The 12,512-nt window shown below is 42.3% G+C and overlaps 1 protein-coding gene across 11 annotated transcripts in view; it reads left to right on the top strand.

Annotated features, from left to right (window-relative positions):
- The window catches only part of PLCB4 (phospholipase C beta 4), a 419,571-nt gene that overhangs the window by 310,590 nt on the left and 96,469 nt on the right, over positions 1–12,512 (top strand). For all 11 annotated transcript variants that reach the window (XM_038571637.1, XM_038571634.1, XM_038571639.1 and 8 more), the window contains 2 exons: positions 2,667–2,746; positions 5,272–5,325. In XM_038571637.1, the coding sequence (XP_038427565.1) occupies positions 2,667–2,746; positions 5,272–5,325 (134 nt within the window). The remainder of the gene's footprint in view (positions 1–2,666; positions 2,747–5,271; positions 5,326–12,512) is intronic.

The raw sequence follows: 12,512 nt of genomic DNA, 5'->3' as shown, positions 1-12,512 counted from the left end.
GATGATTCCAATGGCATTTCCTACTAAGTAAAGCATGAGTTCTGTCACTGGAGTGGTGACCTCAGAGGTCACTCCTGGAGACCTTTCTGTCACAATAAACAGGATTCTTCACCAGCATTGTATTTCAAAAGACAGATGAGTTGTTTAAACCTCCTCAAAGCCTGGTATCTCTGTAATTTATTTTTAGAAACAACTAAATCAGAGTGCTCAGAAAAAGCCAGTGAACAGTCTCAGAAATTGCCCAGTTTCTTTGCCCTAGGAAACCATGGACTCTGTTTCGTGTTTTGGAACACGTAACAAGCCTTCAGGTTGAGAAAATGCTGTCCAGTGAATGCCAGCCTAATTATTTATGTTTTTCTGTCTCCTCTTGGGAAACTCTGTGTGAGCCTGTGGTTTGTTAGGCCAACAACAGGATATCTGATGGTCCCCACAGGGAATTACAGTCCCATATTTAGCCTGACAGAGGAAGTGAAGGCTGATGATGAAAATAATAAAGCGTGTCTTTAATGCTACTATTGCCTTTATTCCTCCTCCCTCTGAATCCTGGTGTCACCATCAGGAGGCTTTCCATGCTATTTATGGTCCTCAGCAAATGGCCTTTTCTAGTTGCGGTAGGAAATTTACCTCTTCTGGCTCTTAAGTCCTCCTTCAGAAAACTGTTAGGTATGACCAGAGCATAAAGAGGAAAGCCAAAACTCTCTATTAGACTCACATCCATTAAGATGACTCTTTCCAAAACGAAAGCAAAACAGAAGAGAACAAGTATCGACAAGGACATGGAGACATTGGAGCCTATGTGCACTGTTGGTGGGAATGTAAAATGACACAGCTACCATGGGAAACAAAATGGTGGGTCCTCAAAAAATTAAAAATAGAATTACCATATAATCCAGTAATTTTATCTCGGGGTATATACCCCAAAGAATTGAAGGCAGCAACTTGAAGAGATACTCGTACACTCAAATTCATAGAAGCATCAATCACAATAACCACCAATAATCATATAGCAAACCAGGTGGCCATCAACAGATGAATGAGTAAGCCAAATGTGGTCATAGGAATATTATTCAACTTTTAAAAAGAAGGAAATTCTGACACATGCTGTGACCTGGCTGAGACTTGAGGACATTATGCCATGTGAAATAAGCCAGTCAAATTTGTCAAAGGGCAAATACTGTGCATGATTCTATTTTTATGAAGAACCTAGAATAGGCAGATTCATAGAGATGGAAGTAGAATGGTGGTTGCTAGAATGCGGGGGCGGGGGGGATGTTGTGTAATGGGGACAGTTTCAGTTTTGCAAGAAGAAAAGAATTCTGGAGAAGGGTGCTGGTGAAGGTTGTACAATAACGTGAATATCACTTAATGTCACTGAACTGTTGACTTCAAAATGGTTCAGATGATAAATGTAATGTTATTTGCATTTTATCACCATAAGTTAAAACCACAAACACTCTACAGAACTCCATCTTTACCTCTCGCCATTGCAGTGACTCAATCACTAGACCGTGTTAAACCTGGTGATACTGTGCAGCGCTGTCTGATAGAACCTGTACTGATGGAGTTGTTCTGTATTTGCTCTGTCCAGTGTGGTAGACACTAGCCCCATGCTGGCTTTCGGGTGCTTGAAATATGATTAGTGAAATGGAGGCACTGAATTTTACTTTTGTTCAGTTTACATTTCAATAGCCACATGTGGCTAGTGGCTACCGTACTGGGCAATGCAGATAAAATATACATATGTTCTATGATCTATCCCCAAATATTTTCCCTTCCTCAGCATAGATTTACAGCAGGCAGACTATAAACCAAAGAAGGTAAGGTTCTGGGTTTTGTGGAGGCCCCTGCTCTGTTTTAATCCCCCAGTATCAATTTGCTACAAAGCCTGTTGCCAAGAGTATGATTCTTTATTTAAGCAACTTGGTATGGCATTCGTTGGCATCAGTTATTGGACTCAAGGGCAGAGTTGGCCTTTATTCACAGGCCACCCTTTGCTAGTAGAATGTCCTTACGAGACCCAAATTCTTTTACTGCCATGTACAGTCTTCCTTCACTTTTCCTTGTAAATCCGTGGAGTGCTGGTATGAACTAAAGCTGAGGTCCAAGTCCTTATACAGAAATTATGTAAGCCCTCGCTGTTTGCTCTGGATACCCTGGCAATCAGTGCATGCTTTTTTCTAGGGCTCTGCTGGAAATCCCAGACAGGTGAGATACATAACAAATTCTTAGGCTGAACTAGAATCACACAATAAAATTGATGAACCCCGAATGCATTCATCCTCTAAAATGGGAATAGCTAAGTATGTCATCACATTTTGGATAATGTTGCTTAGAAATAATGAAGATGGCCAGTGGTTGGAAAAGGATTTCTATTTAAACAGGCTGCAAATAGAAGGTTTAACAAGTCAGTCAGTGGGGCAGCATTCCGTTGTGACAGCCCAGTACTTAATGATGCTCTAGATGTTACATTTATCTTCATGGAAAGAATGAAAGCTGTTTATTAAAGAAGAAACATGGTGTGCAAAATGAAGATCACTCTATGACAGGGAGGAGATAAAAGAAGAGTTTACATTATTCTTAGAATGGACACAGGCTATCTAATGAAAACCACCATTTTTAGCATCCATGGTTTTGCTCATCAGGAATGTCTTTTCTTTCTCTTTCAGCAATGGGTAGAAGGATTGAGATCAATCATACATAACTTCAGAGCCAACAATGTTAGTCCAATGACCTGCCTCAAGAAACAGTGAGTTTTATTTACATCACTCTTTGTCTTTGGCTGTTAAAAAGTGAAAGGTCAGATTTAGGAGATGAAGGCTTAAAACACACACACACACACACACACACACACACACACACACACACACAAATATATGGCCAGGCACCACATTCCGTGCCTTCCCCTCCATGCTCCTGACCCTGGAGAGGAAGTTCCCCATACACACCTGTACCCTTCATGCCACTTGGCAGGGCATGTCTGAAAACCCATAGCCAATGAATGCCATAGCCCAAAACTGGTATGAAAGGAATGGTTGGTGGTGGATGCTATAACCTCAGTATCCTCTGGATTGTAGGCCCCAGGCTGAGTGCTGATAGAGTTCTCCATGCCTAGGGCCATAGTTGGGTACTGCTGTTATAGCTGGAGCCTCTGTTGTGTGAAACTGAGAATTGAGGAGTGTGGCCAAGAGAAGCTCTTACAAGAGCACCCATTTCTAGGGTCGAGAAGGAGCACTGGCCCCAGGGACTGTTTAGCACCCAGTTAGGAATCCAAGTGTATTGGCCTTACTCCAGCTCACAGGATCCAAAATCCAGAGGGATATTACAGGAGTAGATTTTTAACCCTTCCCAAGTTATCCCATCAGGGTGACATGAAGTTTACTCAAGGAGAAATCCCAGCCTGTTTAAAAGGCAGCAATCAGTGGAGGAATGGAGCTGCTTGCCATCACAGGGTCATTGGCAGGTGGTTGTAGGTGCAGAAGGGAGCAATGCTGAAAAATTACAGGAATAAACCTGCCCTCGCAACCAGGCCCAGCACCAAGGCTGTGATTGCTTGGACTGTCAGGCAGTAGAAGGAAGGTCAGCCCTTGGGGTACTTTCACCCTTACTGTTGGTCCCTTTGGCAGGTGCTTTAAGAGCTCTTGACTATAATCCCAGCTTGGCCACCTACTTAGTGGTTGGGTGACGCTTGGCAAGTTCTTAGCCTTGTATGTTACTGTTCTTATCTGTGAATGGAGAAGGTGACCATAACTCATTTCACAAGATTACTGCACAGATATTATGAGGTCCTGGAGAACACCCAGCCCAGTGCCTGGCTCCTAGTCCCCTTTCATTCAATATTAGTGATGTTGATCATTATGCCATCCCTCCAATTTCCATTCCATCATCTTAGTAGAGGATAGCTACTCTTGTAAATACCTGTTTGTTGTGCAGCTGCTTCTCCTTTTCCTCTGCAGTTGCTCTGTCATGTTTTCTTAAAAATAAAGGGCAACAATGGATATTTGACATTACATTTTGAGCATTCATAGAATCCCAGAGGATCTGAGACTTTGAGAATGCCCACTTATACCTGAGGGACCCCAATATCCATATTGGACACCAGATCTTAACTGTCCCATTGATGTCCTGCTGAGATCCCCGTATAGAGCTGGTATTCACCCATCCACCAGCTGCCATGAGGTTTAGTTCATCAAGAGGTCACACCTGCCCACTTCTGCAGAGAATTACCCCCTGCTGCAGGGGAGTCTCTGTGCCTAGGAGACTATGCTCCTTCCTCTTCCTGGTGAGAAGCCCTGGGCTCATAATGGGCTGGAACAGGATACAAAAAGCCAGGCTCCATGCCACCCAGTCTGGTGCACATCGCACTCCAGAGCTCCCCCTGGCGTCGGGCTAAAGCACCAGCAGAAACCACAACTTTGTGTGACTTCTCTCTGTGCTTTCTGCTTCCTTCACTCCTGTTGTCTTTGAAAATATCCCTTCCAAAGGAGTCACTTGTGCTTCTAGGAAATTGCCATAAGGCAGAAACTTTACCAAATTGTCACATTCTTCTTGTTCTTAGAATATTATTGGCTGGAAACAATTAGAATGTGAGTTTGGCTAAGAACAGCCCTAGTCCCAAAGTACAAATAAATATTCTGGGTCCCTGTGTGTCTGGAAAGCCTGCGGAAAGTAACGAGTTGCTTATCATCAGTTTCAATGAACTTCTCTTACTCTTGGAAATTAAGGAAGGTGGTCATTCGATCTCTGCTTTGCTGCAGTGGGAACAGGGATGGGAGTCCCCGTGGGTCCTCAGGACAAGACTGGCTGGTGTCACCATGCAGTTGCATTTCTTACCACCTCAGTAAATATTATTAAAGAGCAATAATCAAAGATGAGACCAGTCACCAAAGAAGTACCTGCAATTTGTTTTGCCTAGTGTAAGCACCCAATCTTCTAATTCATCTAGGTTGCTAGGACAAATAGGGTAGAACTCTCAGTTAAATTTAAATTTCAGATAAGTAATAGTTTTTTCGTGTAAGCATATCCTGTGCAGCATTTGGAACATACTTGTAAAAAAAAAAAAACGGTATTTTTCAGTTAAATTCAAATTTAACCGAGAGTTGTATTTGTATTTGCTAAATCTGACAACCATAAATTCATCTCACATTCTATGATTGCCTCTGTTTTCAGAATAAATGTTCTTTGTTTGAATGAACTTTCTTTTAATGTTCTTAACTGGATTGAAGTGTTCCTCCTAAGAAACATTAAAACAGTATTGTTACTATTGTTTTCCAGCTGGATGAAATTGGCATTTATGACCAACACAAATGGTAAAATTCCAGTCAGGAGGTAAGTCGATCAGTTCTGCCTGTATTCCATACCCTGAATCGACTCTTGTGATACCAAAGAAAGAGCCCTTTACAAGTACTTGTTAATTGCTTTCACTAAAGATATTTCTGGAAGCTTAGTTTAAATCACTCTATCAAATGCCGTGTTCAGTTTGTAAAAAAAAATCCCTTGTGGATGTAAAGTTGCATTTTTACTCAGAATTGGTAGCATTAGCTCTGCCTTGATGAAGAACATCTAGAAATGCAGCAATATTCTTTTAATCTTCAAATAAGTGGGTTTTTAGGATTTTGATGTATTTCATCTAGTTGCCATGAGCAAAAATTAGCTAAAATTAAAGAAGTTTGTATTGTGCACCTGTAGTAGGAGTGTATAGACTGTGTCTTTGGAAGTGTGGTACCTAGTCTAGAGGTGCTCATTCTGGGCCTTGCTGTTCCCTGGTGGGCAGGGCAGGTGAATTCCTTTGGCTTCTTGGCACTTCATCTCTAGGTGTACTGTCCATGGCACCATACACTCTTCTGAGCTGTCACTTTTTCCCCTTGCTCTGCCCAAGGTAACGGTGACAATGAAAAAAAAGAAAAGGCAATAAACTTGAATGGAATCAAGAATGAAGAAAACAAGGGTACCTGGGTAGCTCAGTCAGTTAAGCGTCTGACTCTTGATTTCTGCTCAGGTCTTGATCTCAGAGAGATCAAGCCCTGCATGGGGCTCTATGCTGAACATGGATCCTGCTTAAAATTCTCTCTCTCTCTCCCTCTGCCCCCACCCCTTCCCCTGTTCATGCACATTATTTTAGAGATAAAATAAATAAATCTTTAAAAAAAATAAAGGAATGAAGAAAACATGAACCGGATTTGTCTTCTACGTGTCTTTTTTTAATTCTATTTGTTTTATTTGTTTTTTTAAGATTTTATTTATTTATTCATGATAGACATAGAGAGAGTGAGAGAGAGAGGCAGAGACACAGGCAGAGGGAGAAGCAGGCTCCATGCTGGGAGCCCGACGTGGGACTTGATCCCGGGACTCCAGGATCGCGCCCTGGGCCAAAGGCAGGCGCTAAACCGCTAAGCCACCCAGGGATCCCCAGTTCTGTTTGTTTTAGAGCACAGTTGAGCAGAGGGAGAGAGGATCATGAAGCAGACTCCCCACTGAGCAGGGAGGCTACTCAGAGCTCGATCCCAGGACGCTGAGATCATGACCTGAGCCAAAATCAAGAGTCAGGCACTTAACCAACTGAACTACCCAGGCACCCTTCCAACATGCCTTCTTTAATACTAAGCTGATATGTTTCACCCTCTGAGGATTCCCCATGCTTCCCTCTTTTCTGCTTCTCTATTCCATTTCTGGTGTTAGGATTTGCTAGTGGTCTGTGGGGACATCTTGAGATGGTAGTAATAGGAATTCTTTACCAAACTCTTCAGTATCTTTTTGGCTGGTGTTTGTGTAAGCACTTCATGGAAATTCCATAAGCTGGTGTGGGTCTCAGAGGGTCAGCTGTCCACATGAAACCAGGAGTGTGTTTGGATTCATGAGCCTAAGCCCACAGTCTGACTTAATCATGGGTTTCCTGGATCCCAACCCAGTCTTCTAGAATTCTCCAGACTTTGATTCCTGTTGACTTCTATCTGCATACCACTTTAGTGAAGAAGCCAACTGCAAACAAAATCCAGAGCTACTGAGTAGAATCTTGTCTTAGAACTGTTTATCTTAAAAAAAAAAAAAAAAGAAAAGAAAAGAAAAGAAAAGAAAAGAAAAGAAAAGAAAAGAAAAGAAAAAAGAACTGTTTATCTTCCAGAGATGGGGCAAACAGGTCACCAACTGATAGCATTTGAGCAAATGCATTTGAGCAGTGGCATGCTGATCACATTGAACCATTTCTGACTTTTCTACACCTTCCTTTCTGCCAAGTCACTTTATTCTGCCTTGAAACTTCATTCTGTGTCCCTAGGAGATTATCTTTTTTTAAAAATTTTTATTTATTTATTATAGTCACAGAGAGAGAGAGAGAGAGAGAGAGAGGCAGAGACATAGGCAGAGGGAGAAGCAGGCTCCATGCACTGGGAGCCCGACGTGGGATTCAATCCCGGGTCTCCAGGATCGCGCCCTGGGCCAAAGGCAGGCGCTAAACCGCTGCGCCACCCAGGGATCCCCCTAGGAAATTATCTTCATACTCTCTCAAAATTATTCTTTTCACATTTAATAGAATTGTCCTAGGAGCACCTGGGTGGTTCAGTCAGTTAAGCATCTGCCTTCAGCACAGGTCATGATCCCAGGGTCTTGGGATTGAGCCCCACCTTAGGCTCCCTGCTCAGTGGGGAGCCTGCTTCTCCCGTTCCCCTGGCCTTTCTCCCTGCTTGTGCTCTCTTGCTCTCAAATACATAAAATCTTTTTTTTTTTTTTTTTAGATTTTATTTATTAATGAAAGACAGGGAGAGGGAGAGAATGAATGAGAGGCAGAGACGCAGGCAGAGGGAGGAAGCAGGCTCCATGCAGGGAGCCCGACGTGGGACTTGTTCCTGGGTCTCCAGGATCAGGGCCTGGGCTGAAGGTGGCACTAAACCACTGAGCCACCCGGGCTGCCCAAATACATAAAATCTTTAACAGAAGTGTCCTAGAAGTCATCATTTTTCTTAATTTCATGCTCTGTAATAATCCATATGACAGGGACGCCTGGGTGGCTCAGCGGTTGAGCATCTGCCTTCAGCTCAGGTTGTGATCCTGGAGTCCCAGGATCAAGTCCCACATTGGGCTCCCTGCATGGAGCCTGCTTCTCCCTCTGCCTGTGTCTCTGCCTCTGTGTCTCTGCCTCTGTGTGTGTGTGTGTGTTTGTGTGTGTGTGTCTCATGAATAAATAAAATATTTTAAAAAAGCATAATCCATATGACAGAATTAAATATCAATGAGAAAATTGAAAGCATACAAATCATAAAGAAGAAGACCATGGGCCGTATTTTTGCTTAACTTTTTATTGAGGGCTTACCAAGTTATAGACCTCATGCATTTGTTGTGGTCTTTATAGATCTGCATGTAGGATTCTCCTTTTTATTAGCTTTCTAGCAAATCAACATTCTGTCTGCTTTAGAAAAAAAAAAAAAGGTAGAGCTTTTTAAAAAAACAAAAGCCAAAAACACCTTGTTAAAACCCTTGACTGATAATTGTTATCCAGTATGCAAAGATACTTTACAGTGATCCTTATTTTTTTGCAAATCCTTTGTTCTATTGAGCAATGGCAGGACAACTATTTTAATATATCCTAGCATCCTACAGCTACTACCCAACATATAGTATATTTTTCTTTAAAATCTATATTGAAGTAATAAGTCCAAACTTAACACAGCAGTGTGGAGAATAGAAATTTATATTGGATCTGTTTTTACATACCTTACTGTCCTTTTTCTTCCAAGATAAGGTTCAGGCAATAGACAAAGTAAAAACACATAGATCGCAATCAAAGCAAAGCACGTCTAACTGGCAATTTTGGTTTCATTTATATGTATTCTAATCAAGCCATTGTTAGACAAGCTTAGAAGTCTTTTATGGTTTCAAAGATCCTTATCGGTATGTTCACATACAAAATTATTACCATCCTTTTGTCATTTTCTTTAGTTCTCCTTGACATAAACTCTTTGGTGCCTGCCAGTATTAACAGGTGTTTGACACAAGACATCTGTGATTCGGGGGCAGTTTGTTCAGAGTTGATGGAGAATTGATACCAAGCCAGAGGAAAGCGGATGAATCTCCTGGTAGATGAGCTTGCCAAGAGCTAGGTGGAAATTGTTCTGAATGTTTTAATGGATATTAAGAGTAAACACTTTTAAAATGTCATTTCATCACTATCATTCTGGAGTTCTTAAAATGGAAACTATTAGTATTGTGCACATACTGTTTAAAGGGATCTGGCTTCATAGTCATTACATAGCTTGGGAATGGCCCCTGCTCTTGAGTATTAGCTGAAATTTAATATCCAGGAAGTTTCAGGGATGATTAATGAAGAAAGTCTTAGTCTTTACCTCCCTTTTTCCTTTCTATGTATATAGTCTTATGCAGACTCCCTTTCTCTCAAACTTCCAAACTTGCACTCCGTTTATTTTCCCACCCAGACCAAAGTTTGAAAGTCACTCTTTCCTTTGCCATTTCCTCCCTTGTAACCTGGAGTTGAAACCAGTGGCTAGAGAGCTGAGATATGGTAGCCAGACAATAATAGCAGGCTCTGGTTGGGAGTAGTCTTAAAGGAGGCCATTGTATTAAAGAAGGCTGAGAGCTTCAGGTATGGGCATGGCAGCCCAGCTCCTATGTAATCCATCTACGTCCCAAAAGCTTGGTTTGTCTACAGAGGGGATAGGACTCTCCTGAGGCATCACTGCCTGATTCCTCCCTGAGTGATTCAGAAGTTGGTGTTAAAACCACCGAATGGATCATAGGCCTATTGAGGGAAAGAAAGAATGAGACCTACTTGGTGTCTAGCATCATTGCTCTCTTAGTTACCTATAAAGTCTATAGGAACATAGAATTGAACCAGGACTCCAGAAGGATTGGGCTTCACTCAAGGGTATTTGCTTTCATAGCATTTCTTTAGGGGAAGGTGGTTTATTTTGATCCAACAAAAACTCATTGAGTTCTACCCTATACCCTGCTGGCATGGGGCTGTATATAGAGAGTTGAATAAATCACTGTCCTTTATAAGTAGTCTCCCATGATATGCCTATGAAGGTGTCTAAAGTCTCCCCAGGCTTTGATAAATGTGTTTCTCTCAGGACCCTGTTAAAGGGCATTCTTCTGGGCCTCTAACTGGAAACTCCCAAGAATTCCCCTTTGCCTCACAACCCCCCTAAGGGAATCCATTTTAAGGCCCAAGCTGTCTGATAGCTGTCTGGAGCAAAGGCAATAAAGGCACTTTGTTAGATAAACCAGGGCAATGGCCTTACTCTTACTCAACTTCCTTTCTCCTATTTTCCATCCTGGGCTTGGTCTCCTTGAGAATGAGGTGGGCAAACCTGCAGTGACATTGCCCAACCCAAGCCCCCTCAGGAAGGAGGGGCCAGAGAACAAACCCCTCTGGCCATAATGCCACCTCTTGCCTCTGTTTTTTGCACAATCATGTTGTTGGGCTCTGACTCTGCCTTCACTGATATATTCCTACGGGGATTTTCCTCTCTCCTGGGAATGGACACCCTATTTTTTCTTTCTCTCTCAATCTCTTTATTTGCTCTCCCCACCCCATGCAAGCAAATGCTTGCATCTCCTCCTCCTACTCCCTGTTTCTTTCTTGGCACTTCAGCAAGCTCTTAGCCAAAAACTTCTATTCCTATACACTCTTCCCTTCCTCCCTTCCCTCCTCTCCCTCTACCCCACACCCTGCTACTGTTTCAGAAGGGCTCAGGCCCTGTACCTGCTACATTCATGACCACATCGATCAGTTTTCATCTCATTTCTCATGCGTCTCCAAACCTAACCAAAGCTCAGGTTTGCCGAGATACCCCTGAGATTGCTAGGCAAGCAGTTTCCTTCTGCCAGGCATCCCAAATGTGGGGATGCTGGCACCTGTAGCTCTCACATTAACACATAATTTAAAAAAAAAAAAAAGAGAGAGAGAACACTGAATAGCTACTTTCCCCTGTTTTATAAAGGTCAGATAAATTGCTTCTCAAACCAATTTAGTGTATACAAATTCTGTGAACTCTAGGGAAGTGGGAAAATGTGAACATAACACCCTCAACACTGGAAACTGGTTTACTTAATGTCAAACACATATGTGCAACCACGTCCATAGATTTGTTCAAGGGAATCTTTGGGCCTCCGTAGAATTGAATGCCACTGTGTAAAGTGCCCTTAAAAATGTACTTCTCAAGAGTATTCTTGGACCAAGTATAAAACCATAAAGCTTTGAATGAACACATAACAATTCCTTGACTTAAAGTTCGTTCTTCCCAATCTATTTGGGGAAGTTATACTCTGCAGTTGTAGAGGTGCTTTCTCCCACTCATCAAGAATAATTGGCTCTCCGTGCTTACAGTTGGAGCTGGCCTCCACTTAACATGAATAACGAGCGCATGACAGGGTTGCGTGTTGGGAGGTGCTGTTACAAAGCCCATTGTGCTCATGGAGAAGGCCACGCTTCCCACATGAAACAGCTCTATCCTCAGGTCGAGGCTGGACTTTTGAAATTAGAGTTTCAGTTATTACAGTGATAGATTACCTGGGCTTCCAGCCACAGAATGAATGAAGGTTCCTTTGGTTGGCTAAAGCACAGCTCAGGACCAACATGAATCTAGGACACCAGCTCCTCTCAATAGGTCATTCTGGGTGTCACCAGTGTATTTGTCATAAGCAGGAAATATGCTTATTAAGGTAGTACTCATTTTAGCAGCCTTGATGCACACCATACAAGATAAAGGGAACACCATTATTCAGAAATGCCATGTGTCAGGGTAGTACCAAGATTCTATTGAAACATTGAGCAAATGTTCCCCTAGCTCCCCTTCCCACCTCATCTACCCCTTTCTTCATCAACTCCCTAATCTTTGTTGTAGCTGGCATTTCAGAGTAGCTCGAGGGTGCTTAGTTAGCTCAAGAAAAATTTAAGGGCACCTGGGTGGCTCAGTTGGTTAAGCGTCTTACTTTGGCTCAGGTCATGATCTCAGGGTCCTGAGATTGAGCCCCATGTAGAGCTCCCCTCAGCAAGGAGTCTGCTTCTCCCTCTCCCTCTAAGCACCCCCATTCATGCTCCTCTCTATTTATCTCTCAAATAAATAAATAAAATCTTTTTAAAATTTTAAAAAATATGTCTGATGTTGGATGTCAGCTGTAGTAAGTATGAAAACAAGCTATAAAGAGCCATTTTAGGCAGAGGCTGAACTCTGAGGAAACTTTTTTTTCCCCCAAGCCTAGATAGTGTCAACATGAGGTTTTATTCTAGACCTGTCCCATCTGCCATGTTCCTTTTTCCAGAGAAAGTTATTTGGTAGGATCAAAGTGTATCATTGTTTTTGTCCAGCAGGATCTCCAGGGCTTCTTGTGTCCACCCAGGGGGACAGTCATCTGAGAATCAAGTTGCCTCTCGAGTATAACCAGAGGAATATTGCAGGAGCTAGTTAGGGAAATAAAAAAATACCTAGAAATGAAAACTAAATTCTACTTCCTTTCCCTTTCTCTCCCTGCCATCCTACCATCTGAGTATTACTTGGAGTTTT

Source organism: Canis lupus, chromosome 24, assembly GCF_011100685.1.
Source record: "Canis lupus familiaris isolate Mischka breed German Shepherd chromosome 24, alternate assembly UU_Cfam_GSD_1.0, whole genome shotgun sequence".
In the NCBI taxonomy this organism is placed as follows: Eukaryota; Metazoa; Chordata; class Mammalia; order Carnivora; family Canidae; genus Canis; species Canis lupus.
The sequence above is the reverse complement of the archived record's forward strand: the minus strand, read 5'-3'. Positions and strand labels throughout refer to the sequence as shown.